The 19,145-nt window shown below is 37.4% G+C and overlaps 1 protein-coding gene across 5 annotated transcripts in view; it reads left to right on the top strand.

Annotated features, from left to right (window-relative positions):
• The window catches only part of kcnip4a (potassium voltage-gated channel interacting protein 4a), a 163,306-nt gene extending 144,265 nt beyond the window's left edge, over positions 1-19,041 (top strand). For all 5 annotated transcript variants that reach the window (XM_083540857.1, XM_083540854.1, XM_083540858.1 and 2 more), the window contains exons 2-8: positions 3,891-4,015; positions 15,361-15,430; positions 15,690-15,760; positions 17,623-17,730; positions 17,819-17,923; positions 18,116-18,178; positions 18,418-19,041. In XM_083540857.1, coding sequence (XP_083396983.1) covers positions 3,891-4,015; positions 15,361-15,430; positions 15,690-15,760; positions 17,623-17,730; positions 17,819-17,923; positions 18,116-18,178; positions 18,418-18,465 — 590 coding nt within the window. In that variant the 3' untranslated portion in view covers positions 18,466-19,041. The remainder of the gene's footprint in view (positions 1-3,890; positions 4,016-15,360; positions 15,431-15,689; positions 15,761-17,622; positions 17,731-17,818; positions 17,924-18,115; positions 18,179-18,417) is intronic.
• The last annotated feature ends 104 nt before the right edge of the window (positions 19,042-19,145 follow it).

Genomic DNA, 19,145 nt, shown 5'->3' with positions numbered 1-19,145 from the left:
ATGCTGCCACCACCATGCTTCATTGTTGAGACTGTACTGGACAGGTGATGAGCAGTGCCTGGTTTTCTCCACACATACCGCTTAGAATTAAGGCCAAAAAGATCTATCTTGGTCTCATTAGACCAGAGAATCTTATTTCTCACCATCTTGGAGAACTCCATGCGGGTTTTCATGTGTCCTGCACTGAGGAGAGGCTTCCGTCGGGCCACTCTGCTATAAAGCCCCACTGGTGAAGGGCTGCAGTGATGGTTGACTGTGACAACTTTCTCCCATCTTCCGACTGCATCTCTGGAGCTCAGCCACAGTGATCTTTGGGTTCTTCTTTACCTCTCTCACCAAGGCTCTTCTCCCCCGATAGCTCAGTTTGGCCGGTCGGCCAGCTCTAGGAATGGTTCTGGTCGTCCCAAACGTCTTCCATTTGAGGATTATGGAGGCCACTGTGCTCTTAGAAACCTTAAGTGCAGCAAAAAATTTTTTGGAACCTTGGCCAGATCTGTGCCTTGCCACAATTCTGTCTCTGAGCTCTTCAGGCAGTTCCTTTTACCTTAATGATTCTCATTTGCTCTGACATGCATTGTGATTTGTAAGGTCTTATATAAACAGGTGTGTGGCTTTCCTAATCAAGTCCAATCAGTATAATAAAAAATTTCTGGACTCAAATGAAGGTGTAGAACCATTTTAAGGATGATCAGAAGAAATGGAGAGCACCTGAGTTAAATATATGAGTGTCACAGCAAAGGGTCTGAAAACTTAGGACCATGTGATATTTCAGTTTTTCTTTTTTAATAAATCTGCAAAAAGGTCAACAATTCTGTGTTTTTCTGTCAGTATGGGGTGCTATGTGTACATTCATGAGGAAAAGAAATGAACTTAAATGATTTTAGCAAATGGCTGCAATATAACAAAAAGTGAAAAATTTAAGGGGGTCTGAATACTTTCCGTACCCACTGTATATATATATATAAATAAACTTTTTTAACATGTTGGTCTATTGTGCTCTTAGTGTTACTAGTTTTGTACATTGCTACTATGCCATTCAACTACACGCTGGCAGTGGTGCAAATGGGATTCAGCCTTTGCCATAAGGTTCTAACTAGTATAAACTAATTAAGTGATTCCATCTCCTCTCATTGCACTGTTCTTTTGGCTTTATCAGTCTCTATTTCTTCACAGAACACAGCCATTAGGGTTGCAGAAGCCAGTGCACTCTTAGTGCCAGTTCCAAGCCCTGATAAATGTGGAGGGTTGTGTTAAGAAGGGCAGCCGGCGTAAAATATATGCCAAATCAAATATGCAGATCACAAACTAGAATTTCATACCGGAGCGGTCGAGGCCCGGGTTACCAACGACTGCCACAGGTATTGTTAGCCAACAGGGTACCGGTGGAAATTAGGCTACTGTTGGCCGAAAGAAAGGAGGAAGACGTCGACAGAGACAGCAGGGGGAGGAGAAGTGGAGGAGAGTGAAGGTTTGGGTGGGCACTTTGAATTTTGGTACTGTGACTGGGAAAGGGAGAGAGGTACTAGCTGATATGATGGCGAGGAGAAAGGTGGATATGGTGTGTGATCAGGAGACCAAAGGGAAAGGGAGTAAGACCAGGAACATTGGAGGTAGTGTTAAACTGTTCTATCATGGTGTAGATGGAAAGAGAAATTGTGTAGGGGTGATTCTGAAGGAAGAATACAGTAAATAAACTTTTTTAACATGCTGGTCTATTGTGCTCTTAGTGTTACTAGTTTTGTACATTGCTACTATGCCATTCAACTACACGCTGGCAGTGGTGCAAATGGGATTCAGCCTTTGCCATAAGGTTCTAACTAGTATAAACTAATTAAGTGTAATTAATATTAATTTGACCCTAAATGTTAAAACAATTACTTGAGCACAAAATAAAATTGCAGACAAATGCATTAATTATTAAATTATTTTTACTCATTAAACAACTTTATTCTTCACAATTAAAACAATTTTACGTGAAAATAGAAAAATAGAATAGAAATAGTATAGAATAGAAAAAGCTAAGTTTAGAAGAATGGTATTTGATTTAAAATTTCATTTTGATATTTAGTTTTTTTCTTCCCCATGCATTTTATGCTGAAGTGATTGAATCATGTGTTATGCAACATAACACAACCAGCCTTTAATAAAAAGACACATATGGCCCTTTAACTGGTCCTCTGTGTCATAGTGCTGTACCTGTAAGAGACCTCACTACCATGGTGATATCCTTTATGGTTGAGTGCCTCTTACCAATCCGAAAGCCCTGGACTATCAGGTCTGATAACAGCTGAAGAGAGCTGGCTGTTTACACCGAACTCATTTTGTCTTTTATCAGGTGTCTAAGGGGATGTGAACACAACAAGACACAGTGGAGCAGTAAGAGAGAAGATATATTTTGAACACTGACTAGAAAGGACACACTCACATTTCTACTTAATAATTTACTTCATGTCCAATGCAATAAAGTGGCACCTTTTTTGCTGTATCTGTATATTCATTTTTTATATTCAAAGCATTATATTTTAAATTAATTATTTAATATTCACAGTCCAAAATGCCAATCAGATTCAGATTAAGCACCTAATAAGATGTGGTACTAAAGAGTCACAGCATCAAAGAACTTGAATTGACTTAATCATCAAATCCCTAAATACACAAATTGACTGAATTTATGCAGGTGAAAACTGAAGCAATTACAGTATTTGAATCATTCTACATTGGTAAGAGTCTGGTTGCTGACTGAAATTTAAGAGAGAATCTGAAATGCATTAGTTTGGGCTGTAATATACATGAAGTTTTCTTTTTTCTTTTAGCATAACTCAAATGTGTGTGTTTTTTTTTAAGAAAATACAATTTTCTTATTTCATAATGCCACTACTCAGGGACAAAAATGCATTGTCAGCATGAAGCCAGCAGATGTACAGAAAGCGATCAGTACCAAATAAAACATGATTAAAAAAGATGAATGTATTGGACATTTGAAAGTTTTCAGTGATTAATTCAAATGGCAAGAAACCATATTTGAACTATGCGAGTTGCAGTTTTAACACCAGTACAGACAATTTTTTATGGGTTTGTGAATTCATTCATTAATAGTTATTTGCTTAATGAGAATTATGTGTTTATATTTTGTAAAACAGAACCAGTAGGCTTATTAGAAAATATCACAACTAAAAAAGAAAAGAAAAGTCAAAGATGACAGAAAGTGTCAAGAGTACAAGTGTACCACAATGACACTATACATCTATTCAGAGCTCCAAATATCTGTTTCAGTATAGTGGACTTGCATAAAAAAACCATCTTTTAAGCATTAGGTAAAAGATAAAGATAAATATTAATGTTTGTTTGTACCTGTTAAAATATTGACTATTTGGTTTTAAACAAACTAGTAGCTTAACTCTACGTATCTTTATTGTAGCTATAGCTATCTAAGCCACACAATATGTGCATTACAAATAATGCATTTGTACCGTATCTGGTTGCATCTTTTGTCCAGTGTTTGCTGATACTGGTCAGAATGTGGGAGGGGCTGAGAGTCCCACACACCCAAATAGTGTGAACAAGACATCATCATTACAGCTTAGTTTAGTAGCTCAGAAACACTCGAATTGCTTGCTTTAGAATTAAGGACATGGCTGAATGAGAAGTTTATGAAGTATATAAGAAAATGCTGAGAATGCAGAAGGCACAAGGAACACTGTAATTAGAATGACAGATGTTTAACTAATTCTTTGTCACTTGTAGATATGACAGCAGTGATTATTAGTCTCAGCTGTTGAGGGCCTTTTGCAATGCTTATAGCTTTATTAGATTTTAAACAGGTGTACAGTTATCTAAAAAAAAAGACAGTGAGTCTGATACATACATATATTCCAATGTGTCTTCCACAGACAGCACTGAGGATGAGCTGGAGCTGTCAGCTGTGCGCCATCGGCCAGAAGCCCTGGAACAGCTGGAAGCCCAGACTCGCTTCTCTCGCAAAGAGCTACAGATTCTCTACCGCGGCTTCAAAAATGTAAGCTACAACCTCATTTTGAAGATTGATCGACGTAAGATGTGTTAATATAGTAAGTCAGTAACAAATCTAAGGACATAAGTGCATTAAAATGATGGAGATTATAAAAACTTTCACATAAAACATGTTCTTAGTGTTACAAGTGGCAGTGCTGTTTGAGATTTAGTAAACCACATACCCCTTACAGAAACTTCCTTACCAGGACATATTTCATTTGATTGTGATATAATAGTATCATGTTTTAAAAAGGTGTACAGTGTCTCCAAACCCACAGAAATCTGCTTGCCAGTTATGATCCAGATATGAAGATCAGAAAACTGATCAACAATGCATGTCCTAATTTTGTCAAAACACTGACTCATAGCATCAGTATCAGTATAGCAAGCTGGAGGAGAACATTTATCTGCAGATAGTTTGATATTTGTGCATGCTCAGTATTCATAATAATAATATAATATTATAATAATATAATTTATTGTCATTCTAAGCTCTTGAAATGTAAATAGTGTGAATGCGGAAGAGCTTGGTGAAGTGGGCTTATCTAAAGGCTGAGGTTTCTGGAGCTGTTAAAATATCTCTCATCATCTCCTATTTGTGCCATTTTAAAGTATAAAGTATTGTTGACCAATCTTTGCAACAGCATACACTGTCTATTCACTAAATGTCTGCTAAAACTAAGTACCAATTAACATTGTTTAATCATAACCCTCTTTCCACCAGATCCAAACATCCACCAGATTTCCTGTAATTATTGTCAATGATAGAACGCTGATTGTCCATTACCTAGCATTTTGTGAAGTGCTAAAATCCTCTTTCTTTTTAATTGTTTAAATTTTGAATCTTTATCTGGCTTTCAACCTGACACAAAGCCTGAAAATAAGTAATAGGCATTTGACATCATCTCTGAAGTAAGGAGATGTCTATAGCCATGCTTTAAAAACCTTTATGGCAGTTATAGTCAGAACTGTTGGCCTTCTGTAAAATTCTAGAAGAAAATTAAAAGACTACTACCGTACTACTGTGTTAACGAGGTGTGCTTACATCTCACCCAATAAGTTCTCTCATTACAAACAAGTAGGCTTGTAATACAAGCTTAAGCCTTGATAGAAAAATGTGGGATGATTGTACCTATTATGACAAGCTTAATCTAAACTACTTTAGTATTCTTTGGACACAAATGTCTTCTTTACCTGTCCTCTTCATCTGCCTCTTTCAAACCAACTACCTGCATGTCTTCCCTCACCACATCCATAAACCTTCTTCCTTGGCCTTCCTCTTTTCCTGCTCCCTGGTGGTTCAATCTTTAGCATTCTCTTACTGATGCACATGTCCAAACCATCTCAATCTCGCCTCCCTCACCTTGTCTCCAAAACGTCCCACATGTGTGGTCCCTCTAATAAACTCATTTCTAATCCTGTCCATCTTTGTCACTCCCAATGAAAATCTCAGCATCTTCAGCTCTGCTACCTCCAGCTCCACCTCCTGTCTTTTACTCAATGCCACTGTCTCTAAAACATACAACATCGCAGGTCTCACCACAGTGCTATATACTTTCCCTTTCACTCTTGCAGATACTCTTCTATCACAAATCACTCCTGCTATCACTCTTCTCCACCCACTCCACCCTTCCTGCACTCTTTTCTTCACTTCTCTAACACATTCTCCATTACTTTGCATTGTTTACCCCAGGTACCTAAACTCCTCCACCCTCACCACCTCTTCTCCCTTCAGCCACAACATAAATGCACTATAAATGGTGACATTTGTAATTGTAAATTATATTTAGAAATCCTTCTGTACATTTATCCAGTCATTTTTCAGATCTTTACAAAACCGAAAAAGCATTTAAAGATTTGATTTCTTAAACATTGTCGTGCATTTACAATAATCCTAAATGAAGCACTAAAAGATAGGATAAATGTAAATTGGACTAAATGTATATGTATGTACCTAAAGTCTTTGTGAATGGGTCTAAAATGGCTTTGCCAATTATTAATCAATTATTGCTTCCAGCATGTTCTGTCTTCCCCTTAATTGAAGTTTTTTTTTTATAACAACCCTTAACAGCAATAACTGTTAAAAGTGTGGAAAAACCTAGTATTTTATAGTTTTTTGAGAGACATATGCAGCAAACTAAGTAATTGCACAACAAACTAAGTAATTTAATAGTATGAATATTTAGTTTTACCAAACAAGATATTAATGTACAATTGTTAAACTTTATTTTTTATTCAAATATCACCCTTAGCATGAATATTATACTAAGCCTTACACACTCTTGGAATCAGAACAGTTAGTTTCTCCTAACATTTAGCTAAAATTCTTTGTCATGCCTCTTGTTAAACTTGCCAGAGTTCACAAGCTTTTAGTTGGATATTTCTTTCTGACCTTGTGTTCCAGTTTATTCTACGTCAGTTCAATAAGTCCAGGGACTTGGCAGGCCATTCCATGATAAATACCATTCCAGCTGACTGCTATTTAAAAAATGCCTGCAGAGCTGAGACCTATACAGGTACTTCAGGTCATTGTCTTGTTATATGGTGAATTAGCCGGTGTTTGGTAAATCAATTTGGTTCCAGTGTGTTCCAATGACGTTGAAGGATGGAAGGGTTAGCTATGTTGGTTAAGTATTTCATTAAGTTCTTTGGTTAGAGACAGCAGTGTCAAATTTGAACTCATTCTGTAAATCAAATGTTTTGTAACAAAATTTAGTTTTGCTTTATTGTCTGTTATACCGCAGATGTCCGAATCTTTAGAAACGTCCTTAAACATGACTTTATTTCCCAGCTCAACCCTATCACTTTGTAAGCTAATTATTGATTAATCATGGATGAAAGGCAGAAAAACGCTTAATTACACTCAGCTTATTTATAAAGTGTAATGAACTGTGTGTTGCTGCTCCAGGCTAAATGATGTTAATAGAACTTTTGACTTTTGTTAAGAGCCAAAGAAAGTGATGGCATAGTGAGAGAAGCAGTGCCTCTTTAGCTTGTAATTACTCTGCGTCTTTCATCCTCTGTGCAAACTAGGCGAAGGATGACAGCTTCAACAGGCATTCCTGTTTAATTAACCAGAGCTCAGCCCAACAACAAAGAATCTGTTCAGGCTCTCAGTCTGAGCACCATTCAATTATATGTTATAAGCTGCCGTGTGTTTGTTTACCTGGCACAACACAAGCTAATAATGCGACCTTGGAGTTTTAGTATTGTTAAAGATTAACATTTTGTTAATCTTTAATATAAATATATTCAAATTTTATCTATAATAAAAATATATTTGATGACTTAATGACCAATACTACATAGTTCCTGAATGCTGATGATTTTCTGCAGATTACTGTTACATACAAAATCACCCAGGGACATTTGGTACTAAATCTGCAGCACATTTATTTTTTCTTGAAATTAAAGTTTTACTAGTAACTTAAAACATTGGATTTGTAAAAATGCAAATATATTGTTTTAGAGATAAATGTCTTTACTGTGGGTTAAAAAAAAAAAAGGCATTAAGGTTTTGGGTTTTTGGTGTGTTCTATATTAACATCTGCAAGACTGGCAAATGCCTGTAAAAATAGATTTTACCCCCACAGTGGGAATTAGTGAACCTAGAAATTTCTTTTGGAAGCACAGTTTTGCATGCTAATGATTTGAATCTAAAATTATATAATTATTCTTGTGGAAACCAGTTGAAGAAAATTATAATGTTTAAAAATATTAATAATGAAAAATCAGGATTATGCCTTAATGTTTTTTAACAATTGGAAAGTTTACTATACTATAAGGTTGACTTCATAGTAGATAAACTTAATGTCAAAATAATAATGTCTTTCTATGAATAGAAAGATAGATCATTTTTTATTATATTTATTAACAGAGCATGCTATTGTTTGCAGTACCCCCTCATTTTCCATATTTTATATAATTATACTTACCTTGAATTGAAGCCTAAATCACAATTCATGTATTAATTACACTGCCAGTCTCACAATGCAAATTTTATTTTGTTTCATCCACATGTTTTTTTTGTTTAAGAGACACACATAATTTTACCTCCTTTATTTTTTTTAATAAAGCTGTACAGTGCAGTTACAAATGTTAATACGATGTGGCATTGTATGTGTAATTAAAATGACCCTGTACTACCTGGATCTTCAAACTCATTGTGCTTATAATATGCTATTATTCTACATTGGTATGTTAATTTATTCTCCATAGTGTGTGTACAGTGTCCTAAAATCATAACCAAGCCACAATCAGTAGATAATTATCTCTAGATATATTATTTTTTGTGTGTAAAGGATTCATTTAGAACAGTTTGAGCTGCTTAACATCCACTACTTTTTCTTCTCAGGAAGAACATGCATGCTCTGAGTGAACTCCTTCAGATGCAAACCTGCTGCAGTAAATGCACAGTCACACACTTGTATACTCACACAGTATATGCAGCTTGTTGTGTGTCTTATAAATTGTGCTGAGAAACAATAGGCATCTTCTCATGTTATTTTATTATTTTAAATCTAGATTCAAACAAATTCCTGCCTTATTTTGAAACAGGGAAACACTATATACAGTAGAGACCCAAGTTTATATAATGTTGCTATATTAAGGGGCAGGTTTGTTAAAAAGAAACAGCAGTTTAATTTAGAAATGTAAAATTATGAGTTCATTATGGATACATTTCCAAACATTACAGTGTTTACAATAAGATGGGCTTTTGCTTGTCTGTATTTCAGTAACATTTAAGCTAATTTATAGAAAGAGAACATATGAAACCTGAAAATAAATATGAAATTATATTGTAGCTGTTTGGTGTTCATGTCTAATGACTTTACTAGCTTACTTTAAATTAAGGTTTTGGTCTCTGAATCATCTGAACATTTATTTTTTATTTTATTTTGTTATATTAACACTTAAATATATGTTTAAATATGTGTAACAGCAAATTAGTCCCTTTATTTGATAGTAATATCAAATTAACCACCAGTTGTACAACACCAGTTGCATGAAAATGCCAAAACACTAGTGTACTCTCATAAGTAAGGACACAGGTATGATAAATTGTACATTATTAGACTCTTGATTTCCCAGCTGCTCTATAGAGGATAATGACTTTGAGCTATTAGGTGTTGTTAGTGCTTCAGCCTAATACTAAACAGGCTAATGCATGTGAAATGTCTGTCCCACATGTGCAAATAGAGAGACCATTTCAGATTATTTCATAATACAGCTGGTTGGAAAGATTTCTCTAAAACATAAGAGCATAATGTGCTTTGATTGATTTGCTCTCTGTGTTGTTTCAAGTCAGAGGCCATTGTGTAGTAAATTAAATAAATACAAACCAAAAAGCACTAAATTTTTAAGAAGTGAGGTTGCTGGAAAAAAAAACAACGTTCTTATTAAGCATTATGTTCCTGCTATAGAGCATGTGTACTCTAACCCTTTACAGGTTTTAGACTTTATATAATCTATATCGTCTCTAGGTTATGTATGTACCCTAGATCCCCGAGGGAACGAGACGCTGCGTCGCAATGGTTTGGGAAATCCTTCCGTTGTCCACGCTCTGAACCATGTGTGAAATCTGGCCAATAGGCAAGTTTTGACATCATCAGCGGGCAACGTTGCGACAACCAGCAGCTACAAAGTGGCTGCGCAGTGGTAGCGACATTAGCCTCTGCAAAAGAGAAGGTAAGCAGCGCAGGAATGCAGGGACCATGGCCCAGGGATGGAGCATCTTGTTCCCTTTGGGAAACTAGGGTTACATATGTAACCTAGAGATTCCCTATTCTGGAACTCGAGCTGCATCGCAACGCTTTGCGAATGAGTGTCCAATCACGCCACTCTGACCAGACCATGCCTAGTGTGTAAGAGCCTCACAACCAGCATGTAGGACAGAGGAGCCCGGAGTGTCTCTACGGTCGAGGTCATAAAACCTGACGGAGGTTAGTGGGGTGGACCAGCCCACAGCTTCGCAGATGTCCTTGAGTGAGACTCCAACGGACCAGGCTATAGATGAGACCCCACTCCGAGTGGAGTGAGCCTTGACCCCGAGCGGAGCAGGGAGACCAGGGGACTTACAGGACGATAATATAGCATCTACTACCCACCTGCTGAGAGTCTGCTTATTGGCAGGGAATCCCTTTCTGTTAGGGCCATAGCAGAAAACAGTTGCTCCGACTTTCTCCACGGATTCGTCCTGTGGAGATACATGCTTGCACTGGACACAGTCGGTTTTGCTTCTCCTGGTCGGGGGCTAAGAACAGAGGAGGGCAGAATGCCTGCAGCACGACAGGTCATGAGGGAGCCGTAGGCACCTTAGGTACGTACCCAGGTTTTGGGTAGAGAACTGGCAAACTCCAGGCGAGACGGGCCACAGACAGAGCCTGTAGGTCCCCGACCCTCTTTAGGGAGGAAATTGCCAGGAGGAAAGCGGTCTTTACAGACAGGTACCTAAGGGCCACTTCGGCCAGGGGCTCAAAGGGGGGCTCAGATAGAGCCGCCAGCAGTTGGGTAATAGGAGTCAACCCTGTGGCAAACTGTTCCTGTAAGAACTCTAGAACTGAACCAACCGGGCAGTTAATTGGGTCTGAATGGTGGTGCTCACACCACGTAGTGAACAGACGCCACCTTGCAGCATACAACCCCCTCAGGGGCCCCTGGCGACGCTCTAGGCCCAAAAAGGAGCACCTTTTATGTACACCTCGTTTCATGGTGCCCGTCCCTCCGCAGCATGACCGGGAGGCCAAGCCATTAGTTCTGCCACAAAATGTGCTTCAGAGCACGGCCCCCCTCCAGCGGGTGTCTCCCTCCTCTTCCGCCCCGAAGTTCGCTGTGGATGGGGGACGGCTGCTGGGCACTGCTCCAGCCGTTTAACGCTCTCTTTCTGGGCTTTGCGGTGCCTGGACGTACCAGGCTGAGGCTGCCATCAAGCAGCCCCTTGGGAGCGGCGAGGGAGGTACCGCTGGAACGCTGCAGACTGCTTCTTAAACACCTGGAACTTGTTGACAACCGCCACTACAGCGTCGCCCAACAAGCCAGGAGAATCCATCTAATCGTTCAGCAGCACAACCCGATCCCTGTCAAGGAGATCTGACAGGGTGAGCCACAGATGCCTTTTCTGTGGCTACTAGGGCTGCCATGGACCAACCAAAGGCCCACGCTGTGTGTTTGGTGGCCCTAAGGGTTAGGTCAGGGTGTAGGTTATTAGTAGTAGGGAGCGGCTGAGCGGGAGTGTTGAGCGCTAAAGGGGGGGCATGGCTGGTGGTTCTCTGATGGTTAAACAGGGTGATATTCCACTTTTGCAATATATTTGTCAGTTATGCTTTATTTAAATGTTGGTCCAGATTTATGTTTATCACTCTTATAATTGCAGCTATTATTTTAACTGTACTTAATAATTCAAATAATAATATAATAATATAAATAAGACATACATTCTAAATTAGAATCATGCTGCATAATTTATTTAAAATCAGACAAAAAGTATATTTTTGTAACTCAGATTAATAATTTTTATAAAAAAAAATTCCAACTGCCATTGTTGGAAGTGTTGGAAGAATTGACACAAAGTCATGTAGTGACAAATATTGTGCTGTAAAATGTAGTGAAAAATAAGTGCAATATTTGCATAATGCGACCACGATAAAGCAGACATTCCTGCTGTCCTTTTTTGACAATTTTTATGTTGGAAGAGATTAGCGCAAACTGCAATGAGCTGTGCTGTCTTTTGCATCTGTTTGCATGCCCAATTATATTAAACTGATCTGAAGGGCTAGTCACTTAACAGCTTGTTGCCGAGATCAGGGCTGTGTCCTGTCCTTGAAAGATTCACCTCAGTGAATAATACATTTTTTATATAATGTTCGTTTTTGGAGAATGCTGATGATTAGTATTACTGCACTGCATTATATTTTAACCACTCATCATGGATAGTGATATCTCTTGAGCTTTGTCTACACTAAGTAGTTTAACTTATCAGTTATCTCTTCCACAAATTGCCATGCTGCAAGTCCCATGCTTATACAGGCAGTGTAGGACAAAGTTGAGAGCTGACGTCATAAAAGTCCAGAATTATGTTTATGTATAGATTATATGTTTTTTATATATGAGTAAAGAAAGGATGTTGTGACTAAATGTGTGTTGCATTGAAGGTTTTAATTTTGGTAATATTTTTTATATATTTTTTTTTATAGTTGTAATAAAAATGGTGAAACAAAAATGCACACTGCATTAATTGTGGCTACAGAAATTCGTCTGGAAACGAAGAAAGTCTTGATTTTTTTAATAGCACAGAATCTGAGATCCTATTAAGTGCACTTTTACATCAATAAATCTTGCAGGGGAAAATCTGGCAGTCTCCACAAATCTGGAAAAGTAGTTCACCACTAGAAGATGGATGCATTGAAAACAATTCTTCACCCAACTTAAACCATGGTCTGGCAGGAAACTCAGTGGGTATTAAGTACTCTTTTGGATTGACACTCTTTGATGCATGTTTGGCAGTAATTGTCTTAACTTTTATGTTATATGAATGAGGTAAGCTGTGTAATGTCACATATGATGATGCATCTGCAGATTCATTAGTTTTAGTTTGAGTACCAGTGGGGATGAGAGCTTGTGTTTAAGTTTACCAAAGTCTTCTTGCTGGGCTCTGTCTCAACACTATGTAAGAGGTCTTTCTCTGCAATGTATGGTATAAATTAACCTAGATAATTTACCATACCAAGGTAAACTGCTAAGCTTGCTGACCCTGGACCCTGTGGGTGTGTGGATTAGGCTTCACATCGTTTGCTGAAATTATATGAACCAATAGTTTGACATCTCCAAGCTCTTTTATTAATGGAGATTTTCAGTGTGATGTCAGCTTTTCCAGTCCTGGCCAGCACTGCATATGAATCTCTCATCTTCTCATCATCTGAGATAATAACCACTACAATGGACAGTAACTTTATGACCACCCCATTGCCAAAGCAATTACAAAATGTTAGCATATTAAAATAATCTTCCAACTGAGGTTATTTTGTGTATTCGGCTAACTGATCTGACAGCGGAATCTGTCAGAACTCCTGTTTAATTGAAGGATGTATTTCTTCTTACTCTCCTTCTTAATGAGTTTTGTGCGGTCAACACAGCTACGTAATATTCTTCTTTTGCAGTTGGTTGGTCAGCTCATCATCCTTAGTTCTAACTCCAAACAATGCCATACATACTAATTGCACTGACTTTCTTCAGCAAAGGGAGTGCTACTCTCCTGGGATATAGCCATAGAGAATGGAGTAATTGTGTATGGCTGATACGGCCTAGACCCTGACAGTAAATAAATATAGCAACCAGATTGAACATTAAAATAGCTGGCAGTGCTGTGTGCAGATTGACCACAGATTTTATTTTGCACACTGAGCTTTCCTTTGGTAAGGGATTTACGGGACATACCTGTTAGAGATAGTGGAGTCCCATTTGGCACTTGTTGTGGTTTATCCTTTTATTATTTTTCTAAATTTGAAATCTGGAATGACAAAATTTTACTTTATTGTGCGTAATTGACAATCCCATGGCCCAAACATCCTGGCCCACTTCGCTCCGTGTCTTAAAAAAAAAAAAAAAAAAAAAAAAAAAAAAAAGGCCTCTGTTTCACTGTTTCAGCCACATGTACTGTTTTGCACACAGTGCTATGCAATGTTCTCTTATTGATGCCTGGGATTTAACATCATTGGCTGTACACTGCCATTTCCCATGACTAGGTGTTTTCCCACACATTTCACATGACCATTTATCAAATTTGCTTTCTACTTTTAGGTCAGTCTGCATTTTTTTGATAACTTTGTACAGTCATGCCATATTAAGGACTGTTTTAACTGTGAGTTCTATGTCTCACTGCATCCATTCTAAGAGTGCATTGTCTCTCAGACCAGTTACCAAGTAAGCACTTTTTCAAAGAGTTCGATAATTCCATTTTATTTTGCAAGAGCATACAGATCATACAGTTATTTATCTGTTGCATTTTTGACACTTGCTATTACATACATTAAATAATGTTCATTATGGCCATAAAAATCTTTTAAATGTCTCTTTAAAAAAAGACAAAATCCAGGTTTCAGAATCATTACACCACCTTTAGCGTGTGCTAGCATTGTTGACAGTAGTTGTTGGGCTTCCTTATTAAAGGCTGAAATGTGATGTGTTGCCCCCCCCCCCCCCCCCCCCCCCCCCCCATACACACCATTCCTTCATTCCCACCACATGCTTAGACAATATTGTGGCGTTCGGGTATATGAGCCACCAGGGTGTTACAAGGTTGAGCGGTTCTCTTGTTTTTGGTGGGACAATCCATAACTTAATGAACGCAAATCATCTGCTATGTTTGTACAATAATGCAGTGGATGCAATGACACATACAGTACATTATGTCTAGGAGACTGGCATCTGCACCAGAGGATTTAGGGAAAGATTGTCTAGGGTATTTATTGCCATTACAGCATCATACTTTAAATAGAAAAAATTATATGACACCTGACTTTTACAACTAGACTTTGTAGTTGGGTCAAGTCAAGTCAAGTCAGGTTGGGCATTTAAGGTCTGTTGTATGTACAGTATGATGGCATGTATGGAGTAGCTGCTGTGTCAGCCTCTGTTTCTCTGGGAAGGCTTTCTAGTGAATTTTGTAGTGTGGCTATGAGGGTTTGTGTCCATAGTTTTGAATAGTTTTGGTCGTATAGCATGTCATTGATTTTGTTGCAAGTTCTCTGTATTATACTGTTTATAACAGTATACTTAGTGTGTAAGTATAAAGAATATAACCTTTACTAGCTATTGAAAGTCAAGTGAAGATGGTCCTCTTCTAAACCACAGTCCTCACTCTTTCACTGCATGCTTGTGTTTTCTCTGGCTTTTTATTAATGACACTTTAGTGACACCGTCTTATCTTTTAAGCACTTAGTTCAATTCCATTTGAGAGCCCTTGCTATAAATCAGGGTGAGCTTTCCTATTCATTTTGGCTGCTGAATCAGCTACAGTGATACAATGAAGAATAATCAACTCTCACAACAAAGAATGATTAATAAAGCCTCTCAGCATGAATGGCTTCTTCAGTCCTGCTTCTTCAGGAAGCAGCTATTTGGAATGAGATAGCATTGTTTATAGCATATAAATTGCTTTTTATTTAACATTTTTCCTAAGCAAAATACATAACATCTTTTAAATACAAGATGGGGTGATTGAGTGATTTTTGCAATACACAATCAGCACTATTGGAATATGTTTCTTACAGTTATTGTATAGTAGTTAAAATAATATTTTGTTGAAGGTTAATTGATCTTGTCATGGATAAATAATGATTTTCTTTGTTACAGGAGTGTCCAAGTGGTGTGGTCAATGAGGACACGTTTAAGGACATTTACGCACAGTTCTTTCCACAAGGAGGTCAGTATGTCTGTGAATCAAACTGGTGCTTTTTTCTCTCTCCATGTTATATATACAGTGTGTGTATATATATATATATATATATATATATATATATATATATATATATATATATATATATATATATATATATATATATATATATATACACACACAATGTTATTGTATATATAATATGTTATTTCTAATAATTTATGTTATTTCTTATATATTAGAAATAACATAAAATGCAAATTGGCATGCTTGGTTTCTGTTTCAGATGCCTCCACATATGCACATTTTCTCTTCAACGCATTTGACACAGACCACAACGGAGCAGTGAGTTTTGAGGTAAATGTTGCCAGCATATATCAAGATTCCATGTGTTAAGAAGTGTTATTGTCTCCTCATCTGTTTTATCATTTGTTTACTAATCATCTGTTTTGTAAAGCTTACATTCATGTACACACTTGCACATACACAAGGTGGTATCAAAAAGTTTGAAGATTAGCTTGCTTTCACTGAATGTCATCCTTCAGACACCTTAAAACCTGGAAGTAGAACTTGCTATTGACGGTCTGGCCCCTGGGAACATATTCTCGAAGCACAATGCCGTCTCAGGGTCGGACCCGCACACCCAAGTTTCGTCACCAGTAATGATCTTCGACATAAAGGACTCTCTCATCTCTGGCACACTGACGGAGTTCTTGGCTGACTTTGACGTGGTGTTCCTTTAGTTCCAGGGTCAGCAGCATGGGGACAAACTTGGCAGCAACACGGCACATGTACAAATCACATGTGAGGGCTCCCTGGTCTGCTCCATATGATTACCCGACAATGGCATCAATGTTGCGGATTGTTTTCTGATGACCATCATGCACAAGTTGCCGAATGGTTCCGACAGTTTGAGCTTGCAGTTTGTCGAATGTCTTCCTGATCACCTGTTGCCTTTCAGTAAAATTATTCCGCTTTTGAAGTACACGCGCCTTTCAAAACACCTCGAACGTCTCTTTGCAGCATCGCCAAAAACTTGCAGAATCATGTCAAACATCTTTGTGGCAGATTTGCACAGTTTTACTAAGAATTTCACGTTTGTTCTTTGTTCTTACTTGCTGTTCATGATAAAATCACAGACATGGTAACTCACGTGGTCAGAATAGCACAATTTGCACAGCCTCTGATGTACACAAGATGCTGGTTTTTGGCACACTGACTTATGAAGGTTGGTGCTCCCTGTGACTATGTGTGCAGCTTGTGTGTGCAGTGTGTAATCCAAATGTGGATTACAATTTAGCTGAGTAGCCTACAGGTTTTCAGCATGGTAAATAAATGAAAGTTGGTTTTGTGTTTTAATTAGAATCAGCTTTATGAGCTTCTACTTCACAAATGTCTTTAGGCCTCTTGGTTATTTCTTATAAATCTCAAATCCTGTTTTTCTAATGCATTATAATGTAGTTCTTTATATTGTATCCACTGATATGAAACTGCTCCAAAACATGATTTTCCTTTGATCGCACATTCTGTTGGGTTTAACTCACTCTAGTCCATGTATTTTTACATTATATGTTTTGATACCTTTTTTGTTTCTAATAAAGCAGATATGAGCAATCACCGATGTTTACGAATGCTAGAAATGTTTACATTTTATTGTGCCAGTTGTAGACAATGTCTTACTATTTATTTATTAAAAAAAGGTTTCTTAGCGCTGCTTACTTTATGCAGGGGGCTCTCATCCTTTCACCACCCTGCTTACTAGGAGCCAAACACAGTCATGGTACTCTACACACAGAAACCCAACAGTCGCTATTAAAGACCAGTGCTGATAAAATAATACTTTTTTCTTTTTTTTCATAGTGATTGAAAAGAGCAGAATGGAGTGCCTGTGTACTGTGAGAAAGGGTTTAATAAGAGAAAATGCATTACCAAGAAACTGTGAAACCCTCTGGCCTGAAAAGTTACAGCCTGCCACTGACTATAACAAAGCACTGCTATTAAAGACTCCTTCCAAATAGGCCAAATAAACATCTTGCAAAAAAAACTAAGCCATTTCAACAACTGCTTGTGTTTATGAACAAAATCTGGCACCAGTCACTATGCAAATCACTAAAGAACTAAAAAAAACCCCCAGATTTTTCATCTTTTCAGTATCTTAAGCATATGTCTACCATAGTGCTGATGAATCTGCTTGGATGTTGTATTCAATCTCATTTCAGGATTTCGTAATGGGCCTATCAATACTGCTACGAGGCACAGTCCAGGAGAAACTCAACTGGGCATTTAACCTGTATGATATTAACAAAGACGGATATATAACAAAAGAGGTACCAAATTTCTGAAGCAATAACATGAACATAAGGAATGTAAATGCATTTGAGAAAAAAAAACAATCCTTTGTGATTTCTATCAAAGGAAATGTTAGACATCATGAAAGCCATTTATGACATGATGGGCAAGTGGACATATCCTATTCTTAAAGAAGAAACTCCAAGACAACATGTGGAGATTTTTTTCCAGGTGAGATGACTTTTTATCATTACATTTTTGTTTGTGAAATCTGGTGTTTGATACAACTTTTTTTTTTTCCTTAAAAAGTCAACACACACTGAAGGAAATAAAACTTTATTCTTTATCGTTATATATAGCTCTTTAACTCTTGAGGTCTTGGATTGGTGACTCTAATAAGATTTTTTTGTGTCTTCGTAACAGAAAATGGACAAAAATAAGGACGGCGTTGTCACCATTGATGAGTTTATAGACTGCTGCCAAAATGTAAGTTTCTTTACCATTAGTTCCTTGTACATAAAAACAATTAAGTATTATTATTCAGCTGCAGGGTTAAATCTCTCCAAATAGATATGAGGATGCAGGACATCGGAGTGATTCTTCTAAAATGCATCATCTATTCTATCCGCAAAACTAACTGAAAAATTTTATGTATTCACTGTGACCAAGTTTTTTTTACCAATCAAATGTTAATGGACTCGCATGTGTTTGTATGTTCTCCGCAGGATGAAAACATCATGAGATCGATGCAGCTTTTTGAAAATGTCATTTAATAGCCGAGGGGACAGCATGCCTCTGGGAGCACCGTTCCGCTCCACATTTATCGTTAAGATAAACGGATCTGAACGGATGGCAAACACTCAACCCAGTAAACACCATTCTTTTCGAGTTCAACCCACATTTCGCTTCTTTCCATTACCGCTCCCGTATAGAGGTCATGCTTTCAATTAACAACTTACAACAATTGCCATTTGAAAGGTTTTGTTGTGCATGTAGTATTCTGAACACCACCTACACAAGAGGTCATGCTGAAACCGATTACTTGTAATCTCTCAGCCATGTTTCATTATGTGTTCCCGATAATACTGAAAGAAAATGACAATATTGTTTTTATTACCTCATATAGCAGTAACATTTATTTTTACTCTTAATATTTTGTGAGAAAGACTGGGAGATTTAGGCTTGGTCAGTTTGATCTGTACTGCAGGAGCATGTTTTATACACACCGTGCATGTGGAATCAGTTTTTATTGATTGACTGTAAATCTGTAAATAAGTCAATTGGTGTTAACTTGCCCAAAGGCACAGATATTTTGATTCCAGAAGCTTCATAAGACAAGAGTACTCTCTCTCTCTGCATATATATATATATATATATATATATATATATATATATATATATATATATATATATATATATATATATATAAACAGTACAGACCAAAAGTTTGGAC

The sequence above is a fragment of the Silurus aristotelis genome (genome assembly GCF_946808225.1).
Source record: "Silurus aristotelis genome assembly, chromosome: 5".
In the NCBI taxonomy this organism is placed as follows: domain Eukaryota; kingdom Metazoa; phylum Chordata; class Actinopteri; order Siluriformes; family Siluridae; genus Silurus; species Silurus aristotelis.
The sequence above is the reverse complement of the archived record's forward strand: the minus strand, read 5'-3'. Positions and strand labels throughout refer to the sequence as shown.